This window comes from Haemorhous mexicanus, chromosome 1, assembly GCF_027477595.1.
Source record: "Haemorhous mexicanus isolate bHaeMex1 chromosome 1, bHaeMex1.pri, whole genome shotgun sequence".
Classification (NCBI taxonomy): Eukaryota; Metazoa; Chordata; class Aves; order Passeriformes; family Fringillidae; genus Haemorhous; species Haemorhous mexicanus.
Genome location: NC_082341.1, coordinates 33313565 through 33334794, shown reverse-complemented (window position 1 = coordinate 33334794; position 21230 = coordinate 33313565). Strand labels below are relative to the sequence as shown.

General features: G+C 41.9%; 2 protein-coding genes across 9 annotated transcripts in view; one reads left to right on the top strand and one right to left on the bottom strand.

The window, feature by feature from the left end:
- Positions 1 to 6499: 6499 nt before the first annotated feature.
- CBX3 (chromobox 3) lies at positions 6500 to 20858 on the bottom strand. Of its 4 annotated transcripts, XM_059845291.1 has the most exons (6): positions 19751 to 19893; positions 18173 to 18223; positions 14303 to 14445; positions 12621 to 12786; positions 11178 to 11272; positions 6500 to 9638 (listed from the first exon to the last, which is right to left on the bottom strand). In XM_059845291.1, exons 2-6 carry the CDS (start codon positions 18194 to 18196, stop codon positions 9512 to 9514), a joined length of 555 nt encoding a protein of 184 aa, XP_059701274.1. In that variant the 5' UTR covers positions 18197 to 18223; positions 19751 to 19893; the 3' UTR covers positions 6500 to 9511. The 4 variants fall into 4 exon arrangements, with proteins under 4 accessions (XP_059701274.1, XP_059701293.1, XP_059701284.1 ...); XM_059845310.1 differs by lacking the exons at positions 18173 to 18223; positions 19751 to 19893 and adding an exon at positions 20641 to 20858; XM_059845301.1 differs by lacking the exon at positions 18173 to 18223 and having other exon boundaries at positions 19751 to 19900.
- HNRNPA2B1 (heterogeneous nuclear ribonucleoprotein A2/B1) overlaps positions 19955 to 21230 on the top strand; it is a 16160-nt gene continuing 14884 nt past the window's right edge. For 3 of the 5 annotated variants that reach the window (XR_009486309.1, XM_059845251.1, XM_059845244.1), the window contains exon 1: positions 19955 to 20152. Coding sequence is in view for 4 of the 5 variants with exons in the window: in XM_059845251.1 (XP_059701234.1) it covers positions 20123 to 20152 (30 nt within the window). In the remaining variant the exon portion in view is untranslated. The remainder of the gene's footprint in view (positions 20153 to 21230) is intronic. The other 2 variants (XM_059845257.1, XM_059845229.1) reach the window with 1 other exon arrangement.

Below are 21230 nucleotides of genomic sequence, written 5' to 3'. Positions count from 1 at the left end.
ATTTAGCAACAGCATCCAAAACTGCAGATTAAATCAGCTGCAGTAGATGGAATCATAGAGAAAATCAGAAATGCTGCTCAGTAACAGACAGTGATGTTCCTGCAACAACTGCAGAATGTCTGTGACAACAATGTGAGATGCTGCTTCTCCCTTGAATCTCTGATTTTACTGCCTTCACAGGATATCTGGTTTAGTACAACTGTTGGAATATCAATTTTAGAGGTTCAGCATACAGGGAGATTGCCTTCCTTGCCCTGGTGAAAAATTTCTCCTTTCTAGTTTTACAGGTGCATGTGTGTGTCTGGTTTTTTTTTTTTTTTTTCAATTAATCAAATAAATGAAAATAAACTGAAAACCCAAACTGCAACTCTGTTCATGATTAAAATTAATTAATAAAACTATCATTTCTTTGTTACACAAAGAAGATTCCTTTATGTACCTATGATTTCAGCTTTTCTGAAACATTAAGACGTGCTTTTTTGCAGGGTTTTTTGGTTTCAGGTCAATAATTTCAAATGATGGTAAACAATCCACTGAACACAAAGTCTTGCATTACAGTAGGGTCTGGTAGAATCATTAGACCTCACCCAATTTTCTGTAACAGCTCCTTTGCTGTGGTGATGTGGAACTGGTGTGCAACTCTATGTGCAAAACTGATTCAGTACCTGCAAAAATTATTGAGAAGGTCATGCCTTTTCCCTGAGAACCAATTCAGGATATAGTATGAATCAGCAAAGTGTCCTTTCATGGCTTCTCCTGTTTCCTGCTTTTAATTATGTTCCTCTTTTGCAATAGCATTGCTGCTGCAGTTCCATCCAGCTTGTCTCCCTCTGCCTTGGCTGCAGTGCTGGTGTGTTGAACTGGTGTCCTCAGCACACACCTTCAACTGGACTTAGCAGTACTGCTGTAATGTCAGGGTTTATTTGCACTAACCCAGCAGATGGGTGTGTGTATTTTTATATATATATATATATATATATATATATATATATATATATATATGCACACATACAGACATGTAGGTAGATAGAGATATATAACTATGGGTACAGATATATAGATAGACATAGATGTGGGTAGTTGGGGTAGTTGTGTGTAGATACTTTTTCCCCAGTGATTTTGAGAGGTGATTTTGCTCATTTTGTTCCAGGGGTGGGCAGAGACAGGAGCATTTTCTACTGTTGTTTTGAATGTGAATAACGGTGTTGTGCCTAAAAGAACAGTTTGTTCAAACAAGCACAAAAATTTTCTAATTTCAGATTGGAGCCCAGCTGGGGCTGTCTTCTGCAGCCTACAGCAACATCTCCAACAACACAGTGACTCTCCCTTTTTCTCTGAAGACCACTCGAGAAATAAGCCTTAGTGGAGGAGAGATCAACAGTCATTCTGCATTGCAAGGATGTGAACAACATTGCCAGAGTGATTTCTTATCAGTCTCTGAATATCTGCCTTCTATACAGTACCCTTAAGTGATCCTTAGCTGAGCTTTTTTAAACTCTTGTTTTTCCTGAGTTTTGGAGGGAAAACCTGCTCAGTCCACAGAGCTGTAAACCAAATTGGCATAAAAAAACTTTATTGATCTGTCAACAATATGGAATTAAGCAGCAATCAGTGAAGTAGTAATGCAACAAGTAAACCCTCAGACTAGACACATTAATGTTAATTAACACCAGCAATATAAACACTCTGCAAGAAATACAAGAGATTTTTGAAATGCTACAAGCCTGCCTGACCACACATGCACATTATTTCAATACTTGTGAGCATCAACTCTGAAACAGATTCAGGAAAATAAAACCCTGTTTCCTCTTGTGACCTTTTGATTTGTCTTCTTGAAAGTGGTTTTTGTAGCTGACAAACCCCTGGCATTTCATGCAAATAAAGATGTCATTTTTATTCAACTAATTGTGAGTTCAGGGAAGAGAATAGAACAGAAGAAAATCTTTACTCTGAGGGTGGTTAGGCACTGGAATAGAATGCTCCAAAAAGTTATGGATGCTCCAGCCCTGGAAGCATTTAAGGCCTGGTTGGATGGAGCTCTGAGCAACTTGGTCTAGTGAAAGGAAGACAAATTCCACTGTCTACAGTGGGGGAATTGAAACTAGGTGCTGTTTAAAGTTTCCAACCCATGCCATTCTATGATTCTATTAATAAAATAGAATAGATATGCAGTGTTAAGACCAGCATTATGCATGACTAACTCTGGTGTAGAAGTGAGGGGTCCATCCAGGACAGCATCTCTCTGCTTTGCACATCCCAGGCCCATCCAGCACACAGGGGCAGAGATGGATACAGAAGGGGAAAGATGGGCTCTAGAAGAATATGATAATAAATAGTGACTTTCTTAAAAAAAACTGCCACCATCTTCTTTTCATTATGATTTCCCAGAGCAGACGCGTGCCTTTAAATGTGTGAAAAAATATTCTCAGTTCTAGAATTTAAAATACCTTCAAGCTGAGAATAAGGTAATTTGCTCATCTTCCATCCAAAGAGACATGATTCATCTTTGCTCTGGATGGGTGGTGGTGCTTCACTTACAGTTGTGTGATATTACCTTGCATTCAGTCTCCAAATCCTATCTTGTGATACAGCCATCACTGATAGAGTTTTTAATTCCCAGACATGTAAGAAGGAGGGTCGGCAGAGCTGCACCTTGGACTTCTGGAGGGCAGGTTTTGGCCTGTTTAGCAGACTGATTAACATTGGCCCTTGGAAGGCAGTCCTGAGGGCAAAGGGGTCCAGGAAGGCTGGTCATTCTTCAACAGGGAAATGTTAAAGGCAGAGGAGCAGGCTGTCCCCATATGCAAAACATGAACCACAGGGGAAAACTAGATAGCTTTGGCTAGAGCTCAGTCTGTGATACTTAATGCTTTCTTTGCTGCAGTCTCTAATGGTAAGTCTGGTTGTCCTTGGAGTATACAGCCCCTTGAGCTGGAGGACAGGGACAGGTAGCAGAATGAAGCTCCCATAATCCAAGGGGAGATGGTCATCAACCTGCTATACTGCTTAGACAAACACAAGTCTGTGGGGCCAGATGAAATCCATCCAAGGGTACAGAGGGACCTGATGAAAATGCTCAGCAAGCCACTATCCATCATTTAGCAGCAGCCCCTGCTAACCAAGGACGTTTGAGTTGACTGGAAGTCAGCAAATGTGACACCCATCTGTATGAGGAGCTGGAAGGATTTGAGGAACTACAGGATTGTCAGTGTAACCTTGGTGCTGGAGAAGGTTAGTGAGCAGCTCATCTTGAGTGCCAGCAAGTGCAGGATAACCAGGGGATTAGGCCCAGCCAGCATGGGTTGACCAACCTGATCTCCTGTGACCTGTGGACCCACTTAGTGAAGAAGGAAAGGCTTTGGTTTGTGTCATCTGCACTTCAGCAAAGTCTTCGACACCCTTCTCACAGCATTCTCCTGGAGAAACCAGCTGCTCTTGGCTTGGACAGGTGCACTGTTCACTGGGTAAAAAACTGGTTGGATGGCTAATCCCAGAGAGCGGTGATGAATGGTGCTACATCCAGTTGGTAAGTCACAAGGAGTTCCAAAGGGCTCAGCACTGGGACCAGTCCTGTTCTAGAACTTTATTGATGATGCAGATGAAGGGATTGAGTGCATCCTCAGTCAGTTCATGGACAACACTAAGGTGAGCAAGAGTGTTGAGCTGCAGGAGGGTAGGAAGGCTCTGCAGGGAAATCTGGACAGCCTGGATTGATGGGCCAAGGCCCATGGTCTGAGGTTCAACAAGGCAAAATGTTGGGTCCTGCATTTGGGTCACAGCAATCTCATGCAGCGCTACAGGCTGGGGTAGAGTGGCTGAAAAGCGGCCCAGCAGAAAATGACCTGGGGACAGCAGGTGAATGTGGGCCCAGCGTGTGCCCAGGTGGTCAAGAAGGCCAATGGCAACCTGGCTTGAATCAAGGATAGTGCAGCCAGCAGGACCAGGGCAGTGATTGTCACTCTGTACTGAGCGCTGGCGAGGCCACACCTCAAATCTTGTGTCCAGTTTTGGGCCCCTCATGACAAGAAAGACATTGAGTTACTGGAGTGATACCAGAGCAGGGCAACGGAGCTGGGGAAGGGTCTGGAAAGTGAGTCCAATGTGGAGTGTCCGAGGGAGCTGGAGTTGCTTAGCCTGGAGAAGAGGAGGTTCAGAGGGGTCTTGTTTCTCTCTACAGCTGCTAGTTGTAGCTAGGTTGAGGTCAGTCTGTTTTCCCAAACAAGCTACATAACGAGAGGAAATGGCCTCAAGTTGCACCAGAGGAGGTTTACATTGAACATTAGGAAATTTTTTTTGCTGAAAGGCTTGTCAGTCATTGGAACAGGCTGCCCACGGGAAGCAGTAGATTCACCACCCCTAGAGGTATTTAAAAGATGTGTATATGTGACACTTAGGGACATAGTTTAGCAATGGACTTGGCAGTGCTGGGTTATTGTTTGGACTCAATGACCTTAAAGGTCTTTTCCAACCTAAATGATTCTTTGATTCTAAGTTTCTTTAACATCCATTTTCTTTAAGACAGAACTTCCTGATTATTGATCCTGCTTATACAAACTCAGGCAATAAGGCCCAGTGCATTTCAACAAAGATTCTGGAGCAAACCTACATACACATTTCAAATTGTAACTCTGTGCAGAGCAATGCACCTGGATAACATTTCTGGGAAGGAGAAATTGTATATAGATGCCTATGATGCCTCCTCTGGTCTAAGCAAATCTGAGGGATTTACACATCCAATCAAGGAAAAAAAAGAAACCAAACTCTGCCATCCCATCCCCATAAGGGTGACCTTTTCACCAGATCAAAATATTTTGGCAGACACTGCAATGCATGCAAGCACTTGACCACTTACTTTATCCAGTAAGAAAATCCATCACAAAATGTTATTGCATTCTCAAACACCATGCCATCAATGCCACTGTCTTAAGACAATATGAGCTTCCATCTGGCAGGTGCCATCTGGAGCCCTGGGAATCAGATCCAATTCTCTCACCAAGTTAAAAAATGCTGCAGCATTCAACAAGGAAGAAGAGCACCATTTCTACTTTCATCAGACTGAAACAATTGCAGGCTTTTTTTTTCAGGACAGGGGTTTCAATTTTGCTTGGCATTACTTATTAGTTTTTCTAGCTTAAACCATCTATCATTTATTTGAAATCAGAGTCCAGAATGTCAGGAGTTCCTGACAGGCATTTTGGGACATGGAGGTTTGCTATTTAAACTTCAAAAGGATGTGGTATTACCCAAACTGATGGCTGGGATTGTGTCAACAAGAGGCAGCAGGAATGAAGCACAAAGCCTCTGCAACTCTTTCCTGGTCCTGCTGAGATGAAGGTACTACCAAACACTTTTGGCTCCACTGCTGCATGCCCTCAAGTGTTGTCACAACTAAAGGTTAGGAAATTAGGAAAACACTGTCAGGTGGAAACTGCTTGTGAAAATATACATCAGTCAGGTAAACTCTGCAAGAGCTAGTCTGGATATTCACTCTGCAAAACAAAGCACAACTCCTTGAGCTGGTAGAGTCACAGCATCATAAACCTAGAGGGAAAAACATGGTTCTGTTTGATCCTGTGACATTTTCTTCCAGGAACCACACCGCCCTACTTCCATGGTATTGCACTTCAGCTTTTAAGGTGCAGTAGGTTTGTGCAGCAACTTTTCACTTCAGAAACAAATCTGGGGGCATCTGGCTTGGCTACTAGCCCAAGTTTAGAAACCTCTGTCAGCAGAGTAGACATCTCTTAATATAAGCAGCTAAATTCAGGAGTTGAATAAAAGGCAGCATTTTGAGAAGACATATTAAACAGAGAGAGAGGGACACCAATGGCAAGGAGAATACTGAGAATATTGGAGAAAGGTCTTAGGAGTACAATATTTTATGCTGCAAGAGCCCAATTCAGGTAAGCACATAAGATAATTTGCAGTTAAAGGAAAAATGTAGTTATAGTTACATTTCAAGTCATGACAACATATGTTGAGTCCTAAATGTACTATAATCTATTGCTAAGAAACTGTCACACAGTTTTGAGGAGAACTGCACCATAAATCTAGAAGAATTACCACCAAGCATGCAGAATCCATTTGTGCTGAACTGATAAAAATCACTTGCAATGCTAATAGTTTTTGCAGGTGCCAGACTTGTTTTATTCAATTAATAGCAATTACTCTCATTAATTTGCAAGTAATACAATACTAATTAACAAAGTATGAGTTTTATTCTTTCCTAGCAAAGAAGTAGGAACCAGGCTATAAAAGGATGATATCATAACTGATCATGATCTCAATTTTACATAATCTAGCACTACCTGAGTATTTTCTTCAGCCAGAGTGAGAAGCATTGGAGCAAGCACAACTGTGATTTTTGTGTTTTATATGTTGGTTTTTTTCAGGAGAGCACAATTAACACAGAGTAATCACAAAATGACAGCCTGAAACCCATTTGGTTTGGTATAAGAAAGGAGACAATGACGAGAAACCTATGCACAACTCAACTAACTACAGAAGATATCTCATTTATTTAATCAGTAAATTTTAAATTAATAACATTTGTTAACTTTTTGCCTATGTATGCAGCACATTCAGCATAACTTTACATAACTTGTAACTTTAAAGTGTTGCATTTTGTTACTAGCAAAACTCAGTTTGACACAAAGTGAGGAGAAAAAAAAGGAAACAAATACCAGTCAGCATATTTACCATCATAACATAAAAAAAATCAGCAATCTAAAGAACTGTCTAACAAGCTGCAAAGCTGTTTAAAAGTGAATTCAGTGTATTTTTATTAAGTCAGAAGGAAGAACCAAATATAAGGTAAAAAGCTGTATATCGTTACAAATCTGTATTTTAAGGGTTACAAATTGAGGAGAACCAACCTTTCAACAAAAATCTTTGTCTACCACTAACAATAACCAATAATTAAAAACAACCATTTAACCTGTATTGCTTCAAATCAGCAACTTCACACAGACTTGATATCCACACTTGAAATGTGTTACAGAAACTGCAAAGTTTCAGGCAGTAAAATGCATCTTGTACAGTAACAGTTTTAAGACTCTACAAAGTACTCCATACTGAAGAAACTGTCAGGAGAATACAAGCTGCTTTGGAATTCCTCTTCAGCCCATCTGTTTATCAAGCTACTGGACAAAAAAGCAAGGATTTCAGAATCCTATATACTAGGTGTGTAAGTATTTCTATTACAAGCCTTCCAAAAATTAAGCCATGAACTCTGTAGGAGTCTTAAACGTGATAAAATCAGGGTGATTTGTCTAAGGAATAAGCAAGAGAGGTTAGTTAAGTGCTTAAGTTATCATTATCTGGTGCAAGGGAGCTCCATGCTAACAGAGATATCAGATTATTCCTAGAGCCACAAACAGACTGAATTCTGCCCAAAACCAGTAATAAAAAATCTTTAGGAAAAAGTGCATATAACAAGTTTAGCCATTGCTGTTTAACTACAAGTAGGTGTTCTATGGTGACAGGCTTTGTTTTGCAATATAAATGGCTTTTGAAACTATTGAAAGGACAAATAATTATAGTAATGATTTGTGAAACAGTATAAAAGAACATCAAGCAGACTCAAAAGTATCAACAGTATCAAAAGAACATCAAGGATTCCTTCCTTCACTCGTCAGGCTATGCACACTATATGAGGGTTTCCAGAAATATCTACTTTTTTTAATCTTCTGAAAAAACATACCCAGGCAATCCCAACTGTCTCACCTATGAGAAGGGCCACAAAGATGATCAGAGGGCTGCAGCACCTCTAGCACCTCTCCTGTGAAGACAGGCTGAGAAAGTTTGGATTGTTAAGCCTGGAGAAGGCTCCAATGAGAGCTAAGAGAACCTTCCAGGACCTAAAGGAGGCTTACAGCAAGGCTCGAGAGGAATTACAAAGGCATGTAGTGACAGGACAAGGGGAAATGGCTTCAAACCAAGAGTAGGGTTAGGTTAGATATTATAGGAAGAAATTTTTTACTCTGAGGGTGGTGAGGCACTGGAACAGGTTGCCCAGAGAAGCTGTTGACAACCCATCTCTGGAAGTGTTCAAGGCCAGGTTGGATGGGGCTCTGAGCAACCTGGTCTAGTGAAAAGTGTCCCTCCCTATGGCAGGCAGGTTGGAACTAGATGATCTTCACAGTCCCTTTCAACCCAAAACCATTCTATGAGTCTATGGACACTGACAGTGTACTACAGGATTACATTTTTTAGTCAAAACTGTAAATTAAGGATAATTCTGAAATAATCTTGGCCATTGACATATAAGCACAGCTTAAGGCAAACTATACTATGGTAGTCAAAACACGAAGATGGTTTTTAGATAAAAGCAAGTGAAAAGATAAATGGCAACTTTACTCTTCCTGAGTTCCCCATCTTTTACTTCTGCCCTTCTAAAGGGATTATCCAAGCAGCTGATTACAGGACTAATTTCAAAATTGTCTGAAGTAGAAAGAAAGTCTTTTGCTCCAAGTATCTGACTTAAGTATCTTCATTTAAATTTTCCACTTTAAAAGCTGAGCTATGTAAGTATTCTTGAGGTGATGGCCTGAAGAATAATTCCATCTGAACCTGCCCTAGAGTACATTATAGCCTCTTATTAAGAGCTGAAATTAAAGCAAGGGCTAATACTGTCAATACATGTCAAATATTTCCTAGTATGCCTGCAGAGGCTACTTGGCCTTGTGACCAACTACTGTACCTAAGTTGTGTGGTTGCAATCTGTGACTTACAGGAGTAACCAAAGCACATTAATGTTACAGGCCCTTCCTGACTGAGAAAAACCCGTGTCTTAGGCAGTATTCACGAAAACCTCCGACTACTAATCAAAGCATGGTACTTGTCCAGTATTCTGATAAGAGTAGCAGTGGGGTAATATTAATAATCAACCTACCCCCCGAGAGAACAAATTACAGTTAAATATATTACAAACTGAGTTTAACATATCAAAAGTTGAGAAATACCCCGCTTCAAAAGAGTCACAGCCTATCAGTATAAAGGAAGAATATAAAACTATTTTATTGACCACTGCTCACCAGTATTTACAATAAAGTAAACAATATACAGTCTGATAACATTCAAATTACTACAAAGTTAGTTTTCACCTGGTCTTCTTAAGACCAAGTGATCCCAAATACTAGAAAGAATGACCTTACAGGTTTAAAGGGCTAGGTTTGGGTAAAGAAGATACATGCACATCAATAGTATAGAAGACTACAAAACATCTGTGAGTTTGTTTAGACATTCATTATGATTCTGTAATAACTAAGGAAGTTCATCAATGTTTTATAAAAGCTTTACCTAATATGGAGGAAGTAGTAGTATCAAATGCTCTCTTGTGGTAAATGAAACAAGTTACAGAAAGCCTTTATTTACTTGCTGTTGATGCAAAACATACTACTTCAAAAAAATATCAAATTTGAAACTTGTTAGAATGTATGCTTCTCACATTGCTAATAAATCAAATTTCAGGTTTTAATATTCTTATATATAAAAAAAGCAATGCAAACAATTATTGTGCTTCATCTTCTGGGCATGAATGCCAAGTTAGCCGTTCTTCATAAAAAGCGATTACGATCTGAGGACACTTCACATTAGCTTCTTTGGCCAGCACCAGATCTGCCTCATCAGAGTCTTTCCTGATGTAGAAGAGAGCAGGAGTTGAGAAAATTAACAATCAGTATTTCAAAACATTTAGCAGCTCTTCATAAGTCCTAAGTTCTGAAAACAATATCAGCTAGAAACCAGCTTCCAGTATACCTTTCACTAAAGCTACCAAGACTTTCCATGCTAATGGTAATCATGAGGTTTCATAGCTCCATTGTTCTTCCCTTCCCATGTTTTTTTCTGTTTGAAAGGAAAATGCTATTCAAAGGGAATCAGTCATAAGGTTACATACTGGAGTATGTAATGAAAGAAGTACAACTCAGTTACTTTTGTCTTTTAAAGACTAATCAAAGCTTCAAAGTAAGACTTCAAAATCAATAGGACCAACCAATCTTAAGAGTTGGTACTTACATGCAAATTACATTTACTGTTATGCAAGTAACTTCCTGTATTTCGTACTGTTATTCTTGATGCTATCTTGGGCTAAGAAACCAAGCTTGCCTGTCTGCCATGACTTCACTTCATTTGAAGTATGCTGCCTTTAAAAGTCAGCTTTGTGCATACAAACTCTTATCTATGTTTGTTACCTAAGACAAATTATGAAAAACTAATCAACAGCAACTGAACTAAACAAAAAGTCCTCTGTGTTTGATATTGCAAATTATCACTACAGAAATTCAAACACTAATGATCTTTGTTTTTCAACTTTTTTAAGTTTATAGAATTTATAGAAAATTTGAGAATGCAGAAGGGAGACAATCTCCCACAGCACTAATCTTCAGCAGTCTAGGTAAATCCCAAGATAAATCATGTCTCAGGAGATCACTCAGTTTGACTCCATTCAGAAAATCTGCCCCTCTCAAAGGCTGTGGAAAGCCATCCTTCTTATCCCACCACCTTACGACATCTGACTCTCAGCAAATGTCCATTCAATCTCTTGATTTCTCAACACTGGGAAGAAGCATTAATTTTACCCCATTTGTTCACAAAGCAAGAAATCCTTCTCCCAACACTGTAGCTAAGCTGGTCCCCATCTATCCTCCCAGCAACACAAACTCCCCACATCACTCTTGCCTCTTACTAGCCCATTATGTCAAGCCTCTACATATTGTTTATTCTCCATCTCCATTTCTGCTTTCTCCCCCAGTTGCTTCCAATTCCACTTCGATGCATGCGAACAGCAGGCACTATGCTTGGTTAAACAGCTGGCTATCCAGCAGCTGGCTTCTGCTTATTGAAACATGTAAAGCTGGATTTCTGCCTGCCACTTCCTCTGCACGAGCATTACCAAGATCCAGTTTTTTCCATACAGATGCCAATTTCTTCCTATTTTATCAGAAATTACCTTTTAAAGTAAAACTGAACCAACAGAAATGAAACATATTTTGGGTTTTGAAGGAAGAGGGATTAAGTCCTAACTGAATATAGAAAGCTTGTTTTTCTAAGAATACAAGGTTAATAAGGAGACCACAGAGCTTCTGTGTCTTACTCCTGAGACAAAGTTGTCTCTTTAGGCTAAGTGCAGCTGCCGCCCTCCCTTTATGGACAAGAACTGTGGATGTAAGACTTACCATTTCATGAGGAACATAAGCTCTCCACTGCTATCCGTAGCCCCAATTATCCGCTCAGGATCAAGACCCCTTGCAAACCCTCTTGGTTTATCAACCTAGTAAGTTAGAAGATGGTTATCTAGTTTAAGACAAAATTCTATTTTGGTACTAGATACAGGAATTTTTGTACATACATGCACGTGTGTGTTTGTGTATCAGAACGAAAAAATACAGCCTTTAAACCCCATCAAATCTATAATTATGTAGTATTTTTTCATGACCAATCTTCAGGCCCAGGAATTTAGAGGTATGATACTAATAAAGGATTTTATATCCATGTTTCCAGCATTTATTTCTGAAAATATAATGGATGAAACAAATGGTCTTAAATAATTTCAGCAGATAAACAAACAAGCGTGGTCAGCAAAAATAACAAAAGCAGCAAAGTAAAAAAGCATGCCTGGAAGTGGAAAAAACACATCCTTTTCAGCGAAACAACAGGCATGGGTTGGCTAAACCAACAATGAAACTGCACCCTTGGGGAACACCTCAACTCTTCTTGGCTCACTGACATTACACTGGTGACAAAAAATAACACAACTATTTCCTGTATTAGCTCCTTTATATGTTCACAATATCCTTTTAGAGACAGTGGCCACTACTGTACCAGATGAAGCCAAACAACTGATTCTATGCAGAAAGCAAAATATTCTTTGTATAATTCATAAACTATTTTTTCTGATGCCTTCCAACCTTTTTGACAGTAACCACATGTTCAACTGCCTGCCATCTTCAGTATGTGAAAATGATTGGCAGTGTCAGGTTTCAAACTGCTAGGCCCAAAGTTTACAAAAGAAAATGTGAACTGCTGAATACATTACTATGTGTGCATTATTCTGTACTTATCAGCACTAAATGTATCAGGTTGCCTACTCATTTCAACTGAAGGAGAAATCCAGACCTCTCAGGAAAGGTAAGCTTTTTTCACTCACCCCTTCTACTCCTTCTCCACCATTATGTCTGCTCCTAGTCTAACTGATTTTCACGTTCTGCCATCTTGCCACTGACCCATCCAAAATCATATACTAAATATGGCAGCAAACCAGAACTTCATCTTTGTTCCATTCATGGACCCTTTGTTCTAATAGAAACCTATCACTTAATACCATTAATTAATAAGTCTTAACCAGTCTTACTTACAATTATTCCGTAAGTGTTAGGGGACAATGTAAGAGCTTCTAATCATCATGTCAGTCAATCATCCTTTACTAACCATTTGGACAGTCTCATTACCCACAATGAATGTATACCCTTTTCAAACCACAGATCCATATGCTATGACATTTTTACAGTTTTAAATCAGTGTTCAGTCTCATTCTCAAAGTCACAATATGATTTTTGGGGGATGGAGAGGTAGGGGAGAGATGAAGGAAACAAAAACTTAACACATGAACATATACTTACAGAATCACGCTTTTTCTTTGATTTACTATCATCAGATTCGCTATCTGACAAAGATTTTCTTTTGGCACCATCTGTTTTTTCTTTACCAGCTTTCTGAGAGTTCAGAAAAGCTTCAATTAGCTCTGGACAATCTAAGTTTTCTTCAGGTTCCCATGTGTTGTCAGCACTGAAACATACACACATTTATGTAAAACTAAGTAAAAAATAAAAATGTAAAACTAGCCCCATGGCTCCCCTTAAAATAAGCAACTTAATTTTTGTCTCACTATATAAGGTAGGTCTGTTAAACCCTAAGGACGTTTATCTTGCCACCTTTAATAGCCTTCATGTACTGCATTTGATGACTGAAAGGATGCTCCACTAGTACTGAAAAACAACATTCTTAATGTGAAGGTAACACGAAAAGCAGCTCTATTAACACCTGTGTCTCCAGTGGGGCATGAGAGTTGAAACAAGCAATCCACACCCTACCAAAACTTAACTGTCCATTTAAACTGACTCACTTTCCTGGTTCCTCTGAAGACTGTCCATGAAAACAAACAGTATGATATGAGTACTAAGACTTACAGACAACAGAGTGTACACAGCAGTCATTACAAACAGCCTAAGTATAAATACATACATATAAGCTTTCACACATGAGGAACACTCTAACGTTGTCTCTGAGCACTGAACACAACTATACCTAGAACTATCTGCTTCCTTCAGTTGACTGACTGCAGGAGGGAACAAAGGTGGGCAGAGCTGGGCACTGCATATGTTTCAGTGAGTATGCATTTTGCTAACTAAAATTTGAAGAAGAATGTTCCCCACCACCACTATGCATCTCACATGCAAATACCGGCACAGCACTACTGCACCAGCAGGATACCTACACATTATTTTCCATTACAATAACATATTATTTCAAGTTCAAATCAGACCCTCAAATACTAAACACATTGTGTTTTGTGTTTATGCACACATCACGACACACATTTCAGGTTGCCAGACTGCACAATGTTGCAATGCACTCACTTTGGGAGGTATGCAACAATAATATCATAGCACACATAACCATTTATGCACAAATTCTTCTTTCAGCTGGTAAAGCAAGCTGCCACAGAGTGTCACTGGAAGGAGGCACAACTACATTCCTTCTTAAACAATCAGCTTCTTAAGTCTACTGCAAAGTTTTAACGTACATATGTAAGTCCTACGAAAGAAGATCAAAAATTCCTTCAAGTATGCCTAATGAAGGCAACCGTTCCACAGGCAAATTCAGTTAATCTGAGAGCAGTTCAGGAAAATTAATAATAAGCAAGCTACCTGCTTCAGAGCTGCCTGCAGTTTACATTCCTGTGTGATTTGTTACTCAGAAGTACCATTTATTCTGCTACATATATGATAACTGTCAGTCTATCTTACCTTGATAGCTATGGACACAAGCTCAGAGTGGTAAAAGAACAATCACTAAGAACTTGGTAAAAGTCCTCAAATATTTTATATAGTGTGAACAATGAACTACATTATCTTCTATTTTATTTTCATACTCGACTCTCCCACTTGACTATGCATTTAAGGATGTCCTTCCCTCAAGCTTCTTTGAAGCAGATGCCCATTGTCCAATCTCTTGGCACAGTTTCAAATCAATGGTGTTTATCATTCTATCAGAAAAAGAAAAAAAAAACGGAATGCCTTACTCTGTAAATCCTTTCCACTTCAAGTAGTATTCCACCTTTCCATTTACAACACGTCTGTCCAGGACTTTCTCCACAACAAATTCTTCAGGCTCTGCCTCTTCAACTTTTTTACCTTTGCCATTCTGTTTCTTTCCCATTTTGTGCTACAAAAGAAATTCAGAATGACATTATTCTTTTTTTTTTCCTTGCTTTACACAGTTACTTCACTGGCTTATTAACATTAAAGCCAGAAGCTCAGACTCCTTTCATGTTAGTGCATGTGGTCAGGTAACCTGAGCAAGACATGGTAATCTTTTGGGTTTTTATCAGTTGCTTAATGAGATACCCAACACCAGTTTTTAAAAAGGTGAATTTTTTTTTGTCCACATACTCAGTGACTATACTCCCCTTAAAAATTTAATTCTCAGTGCTACATGCTCAAAACATCAAGGAAGCTTCTAGAAGTTAACTCTATGCCTGTGAAAAGGCAGAGGGCAAGGCAGAAGTAAAGAGAAGTAATAAGGAAACTGTGAAAATGCATAAAATAGAAAAGGGATGGTACTGAAAAAAGGTGGCTTCTACCTTTCCCAAAAAAAACCAAGGAGAAACTGATGGCAGCAAAGTTTATGATGTATTGCTACAATAAGCAAAATACTCAATAATAACCCGCAACTATTGAACAGGACACATGCTAGGAGCATTCCATTACTGCAGTCCCTTCTCATTCTTAGCCATGCACCCATGTAACTTACAAAGAGACTCAAAAAGGTGCATAAATTTAAGACTGCTACACTTAAGTAGAGCACTTAACACATAAATGGAATTTTGCTAACTTACAAAACTTTTTAAGTGTTTTAAAGCTTACATTTGATAGTTCAGGTAATATTCTTTAAGTTCTTAAAGCAAATATTACATCCACATCATCCTCAAGGCATTCCCAGTTTAATAAGGCATAATTAAATAGTAGTAGAAGGACACATTTCAGAATTTCCTTGTTTGTAATCTTAAAAAAGCTGGAATAAGCCTATCATGCTGTATCACAGTTCGGGAGGACTAGCAGACCAAAAGCAGTTTGCTTGCCATTTTGGACTGCACCTCATAAAGGAATTGTCAAGTGGCAGCCATAAACTATTAACCTCCTAAGAGTTATGCAGCACCCTAATTCAAAGTGGACAGAACTAATTCCTCACTAAAGCACTTCCTCTACAGCAGAACACAGACAAGCAAATATGACAGAGCACCTCTACTTGCTTGATAGCCATTCTCTAGTCCTCTCTAATGTGGGTTAGTTTGACAACACTGCAATTTTTAAATTTTCAAACTTTTAGACTTAGTAGAATTTTGTCTTGATGTGGTGAAAGGTAAAAAAAAAAAAAAAATGTATGTTAGAAAAAAAACTGTATTCTTTTAGTGAAGACTGGAAGATGATTCTCTTGCCAAAGCCCTGTCTTTGTACCCCTTATTTTTTATAATTAATTTTTCCCTCCCTCCCCAAAATACTTCACTCTTTATGGTTGGCAACTCATAAACTGAAGGTTCAAACAACAAAGAGGAGAAAAAGTTTCTAGTTTCTTTTTTAAACGGCAAGTTTCTGTATATATCTCACATGGCCATTGTTTTGATTTGAGAGCATAGAAGAGAGAACAGAGCATGTATTTCCAATTAGATTTTAGATGCCTGCATATCCCAGGTGTATTTTGACCACAGCATTCATGTCTGAAAAGTGTTAACTTAAGCATATTGGCTTTTTTTGCCTCCACAGGAAAAAGAATGCAAGACTGATATTGAAGGGAAATACAACATGAAGATGTCCAAGGCTTCTATGAGGGCAGCTTCTTTCAAAAAATGGAAGTGTGAAATAGAAAGGGGTAGATATGAGGAAAATAAACAAATAATAAAAGTAGCAGAGGGGAAAACGACAACACAGAAAAAGACAGACTCACTATACCATAGTAATAACATTATAATTACTGGTGATGAGGCAAGCAGGCTACAAGTGGGGAACATCTCCATCTGTATTCTCCGTTGGACTAAAATTCTTTGATTCAATGGAAGACTGTTTTCTGGTACTCTTTTCGGCTTCACTAATTCTTGTCACTTAAAGATCAATGTTTTGGATTTCTGTATCAAAGCAACAATTTGGTTTTTTACTTTCTAAAACTTAAGTATCTTAAGTATCTTCCACAGAGGAAAATGAATGTCATGGGGGTCTGTATTTTTTTCTTGAAGCGCAGTAAGAAATAGCAAAATAAAGAGTATGCTGCTTCTGTTTTAAATATTAGAGATTTATTAGGTCTTGTGCATCAGCACTGCTCTTCAAACTCTTGAGCCTATTAAAATAACACTTGATTGCAGAGCCTGCAGAAATACTGAACATGTTAAAAACCTGTACATTCTGGGATTATACAAGCCCATGCAAATCTCAGCCCACAAGTGAATTGTGACACCTGACTGAACTTAAATCATACTAAATGCCCACTTGACCCCTGAAGCTCTCTTCTCTAGGGTTCCATGTTGTAAGCTGTAAATTGGACATTTGACCATGGAAGGCTAATGTATAGCTTGTTTCTCTTTCTGCATTCAGAAGTCATATGACACCACATACGACAGATGCAGAACTATGGATAATCACTCTTTCTTTGAGGGGCAAGCTTAAAACACTGATGTGACACTGTGGTGTAGAATTTTAACATACAAGATATAAGAAAATCAGAATTACAGCTCTAGAGCTACCCTATCCCTTAACACATTTAGGTTTTGCATGCAAATATATAATGAAGCAGAATTAGTTATGGTTCCCATGGGAACCATAACTGATTTTCCTGACCTGTGCAGCAAAATTCTCGACATCAAAAGATTAAAAATACTGCATTCGTAAGATTTTTTTTCCTCTCTCCAAAGCACTGCTCCCCAGGCTGGCTAACTTCTTCTCTTCTTCATATTAGGGATATGTGGACAATCAATTACTAACAGAAAGTTTAGACATTCACCTTGGTGAAATATTTTAAACTAGTACAACAAAGAGGAAGCACTCCATTGCACTTCTAAGCCAGGAGTCAATACAAGTTTTGAATACATTTTCAGCTGAGTGATCATTTCTGTAAATTTAAGAACAGGCTTTTTGAGTGTATTATAAACCAGCTATTCTGCTATTGAAGTTTTGAATTGTGCACATATATTTTTTGCTTACTTCCCCATCTCAACCTCAGTAAAATCTCACATAATACTTCTACATGTCTGTCTTTCATGAAACTATGTATCATTATTAGTTGAACTGTAACCAGCAACCAAGTGCCCTTAGGAGTCCATATTTTAATGTCAAGCAAAGCTTTAGAGGACTTGAGATCCATGAATGCATCATTAAAATGGTCCAGGAGGGGTTGACATCTGATAATCTCTGCTCCTATGAAATTCAAAGAAACTGTTATTTGTTAAAAAGCATTTCAAAAGGCATCTTAACTATGCCACATCATTTCTCAATAATGTTACTTTTCATCTGTTAAAACTGCCTTTTGTTAGGCAAATACACTGGGAAAAATTAAATGAGTACATGATTTGGACTTTATTTTTTACATGTATGATGAATTACATGGTATGTTGAAAGGAGGCTAAAAAAAATCCTCAGTGTTTTCTATTGTAGAATAGATGAAATAGTGCAGAGTCCTTTCACACTTTTTTCCCAACAAGTTTCTCTTTAGAAATGGCAGATTTATTAAAACCAAAGACAATGTCCTTTCTAGTAGCCTTACTTTCTGGATCTGAAATTTTGGTCAGAATAATGCTGGGGAGGGGAGATGTGGATGTATCTCTTAAATGGAGATGCCAAGTTATAAGTTTGAAGAAAAATATGTTGATTAAATCCTTATATACTTTAGGTGTGCATGAACTTACCAATGTAGTTTTATTGGAGGCCATTTTTATTGCAGACTTGCAGAGCTTTTACTAGAAAAATGCATGACAATTAAAAGGAAGTTTGCATTACTCAAAGAAAGGCATCCCAAGACAAGCATGGTCCTTGTTCCAACCCCCATGTATTCACTGCATACAACATTTCTTACACGGATTAAATCCAGAACAAAAAGTAGGTTACTACTTTGTCTGGCATAACCCATTAATGCACCATTAGGCTAGCCAGGATAAATGATACTGACAAGGTGGTATATAGGGTTGAAAAAATATTTTTCCCAAGGCCTTCAAAAGCATAGACATGTTTCTAGGGAAAAGGGGGAGGACCATCAGGGATGCTTATTTCCTTAAACCAAATAGAACAGGAGTTCAGATTCTAGCAATCGAAGATATACCTAAGTTATATTAACTGCAAATATCTGATGGGGAACAGATATATATTTGTGGTGCAACGAATCACCCATTATCCTTACATAGTAACAAATTCTTATAAACAGCAAATATTTATCTTAATGCAACTATAATGTTGCCTTCTGATTCTCAAGTTGGCAAGAGTTAAGGTCCTAGAACAATATTAACTCAGCTAAGATGTACATACTACATATTTAACCTATGTAAATTACGTTGAACACAATCCATCCCCTTTTCCATGTCATTTCTCATACCGACCAGCTCCATAGGCATGTATTGTCACCACCCCGCAGCGAGCTATAGAAATGCTAGAATTCCCCATATGCCTGGGTAAAGCAGAGAAGCCCTTTAAGGCCAGAAAGCCTCCTGGACTCAGCAATCCCGCCCAATCCTCCCCTGACACGGGAGGTGGATTTTGGCAGTCCCATGGGCGGTGGGGTAGGCGAGGTGGGAGAAAGGCCGGGGCCAGGGCGCCACTGCCGAAGGTCTTGCCTCGTGTCTCCCGGAGAGGTAGCAGAAAGGGGTAAAAAAAAATATCCCCAGAACCCAATAACAACCCCCCCACCACACAACAGAGGCAGCCCTGCGGAGGCCTGCTGGGGGCGGCTGCGCCTCGGGCCTGCGGCGGGCGCACATGAGGCCGGCGGGGCCGCCCCGGGCGAGGTAACGGGGACGCAGGGCCCGGGCCGCTTCCGCCGCCGCTGACAGGGGCCCTTCCACGCCGTCTTCCCCCCGCCCCTTCACGTTTCCCCCGGGCCGGGCACACGCAGGGACCGCCGGCGGGCCGGCTTTGTCTGCCGCGCGGGTGCCGCTGCCCCCGCCCCCGGCGCTGCTCTCCTTCTCCGGGGCTACTGCGCCCGCGGGTCCGGGGCCGGCCTGCCTCCCTTCCTCCCTCCCCGAGCGGGTGCCGAAGCCCCGATTCCCCGACAGCTCCGCTCCGCCCGCCACCCCCCACCGCCAAGGAAGCGGGGGTGGGGAAGAAGCGGCGGTGGGGGGAGGCGGGCGGGTTGCGCTCCGCATCTCCCCGCGGCGGGCCGCAGCGAGCCGCAGAGGAAAGGGGAGTCAGGGAAGGGGACTCGAGGGTGAGTGGGGTGAAAGGAGGCGGCTGCAGCGAGAGAAAAGAGGGAGAGAGAGAGAGAGAAGGATACAGACTTCAATGGTGCCCAGCCGCTTGGGTCTCCTGTCTCCTCCTGGCTCCCGCCCTGCGCGCACTGAGCGGCGGCAGCAGCAACAGCGACATCCGCGGGGGGCTGAGGCGGGGGGTGGGGGCAGGGAGGGAGAGAGAGGGAGGGCGGGAGGCGGAGGGCGGGGAGCGGCGCGGCGGTGGCTGGCGGGGCTGGGCTGGGCTGGGCGAGCACTGCGCGCCGGCGGCTGTGACGGGGCAGAGCGCACGACGCCGCCGCCGCCTACGCGCGAGCCGCTACAACCTCCGACCGTCGTCGCCGCCGGCACAGGAGGGGGGCCAAGACGTCTCTCCAACGCGGGGCGAGCGCAGGACCGCGCCAGGCGTCCAAAAGAAGGAAGATGCCTCGCGGCGACAGGGAAAGCGACTGGGTAAGCCTGGGGGCGCGGACGGGGTTGGCGGACCCCGGGAGCCACGGCCGCCATCATGGCCGCCGTTGCGAATGCGCGCGGGGCCGATGCTGCCCGCCGCCGCGGAGCGAGGCCCTCGATCGGTGCGGCCGGGCGGGCCCCGGGCGTGGGGAGGGCGGGTGAGGAGCGCTGGGGTGGGTTTGAAGCTCATTTGGAGGGGCCCCCCTTGGACCGCCGCCATTTCCCGCGTTGCGGCGGAGAGGCCTGGGCGTGAGCAAGGGGAGGGGGGAGGGAAGCGGGCTCGGAAAGCAGCTGGGCTCTGAGGCCCGAGAACTCATTCATAAGTGGGAAAAGAGGTTCGGGGAGTCGGCTGGGGAGGCTTCGCTGCGGGCGGGAGATCCGCGGGTGGATCCGCGGTGAAGCTGAAAGGGAGGGGGGGAGTAGAGGGGGCGGGAAGAAAGGAGCTGCTCCAGCGCCATTTCTTTGGCGCGCGGGGCGGCAGCACTCACCCTTTGTCGCGGTGCGTGTAGGGCCGCCGAAGAGGGAAAAAGGGAGGGGATGAAAGAGGGGAGGAGGACAGAACGGCGGAGCGGGCGGCACGCCTGATGCCGACGGTGCGGGATAGAGCGGAGCGGGCTGCGGTGAAATCCGCCACCCTCCGCCGGGGCCCCGCGACGTGTCGCAGTTGTGCCAAAATCTGTGTAGCTCTCACTTCCTCCTGCCTGGGCGGAGGGGGAAGGGGGCCAGGGCGAGGTTTCGGGGGGAGATGCGCGGCCGCCCCCCGACTAATATTAACGCCGATGTTTGAGCCTTCGGGGCCTTTTGTCTATTTCCGGGAAAAAAAAAACCAACAAAAACAAGTGACACGGTGCCAGCGGCGTTAGAGGCCGCTTCGGCTGCGCTCGGGCACGTCGGGCGAGCCAGTCGGTTGTCGGAAACTGCCGAGCTGGCTGAAGTAGTCGATGACTAGCTGCGTCTTTCTGTCCGGAAATTGCCGAGCTGGCGCCGAGCGCCATTTTCGCGTGCTGCGGCAGATTCCGGAAATTACCGAAGCGAGTCGAATGGGCTTCCATTCCTGGTTCGGCTTTTTCCGGCGGCT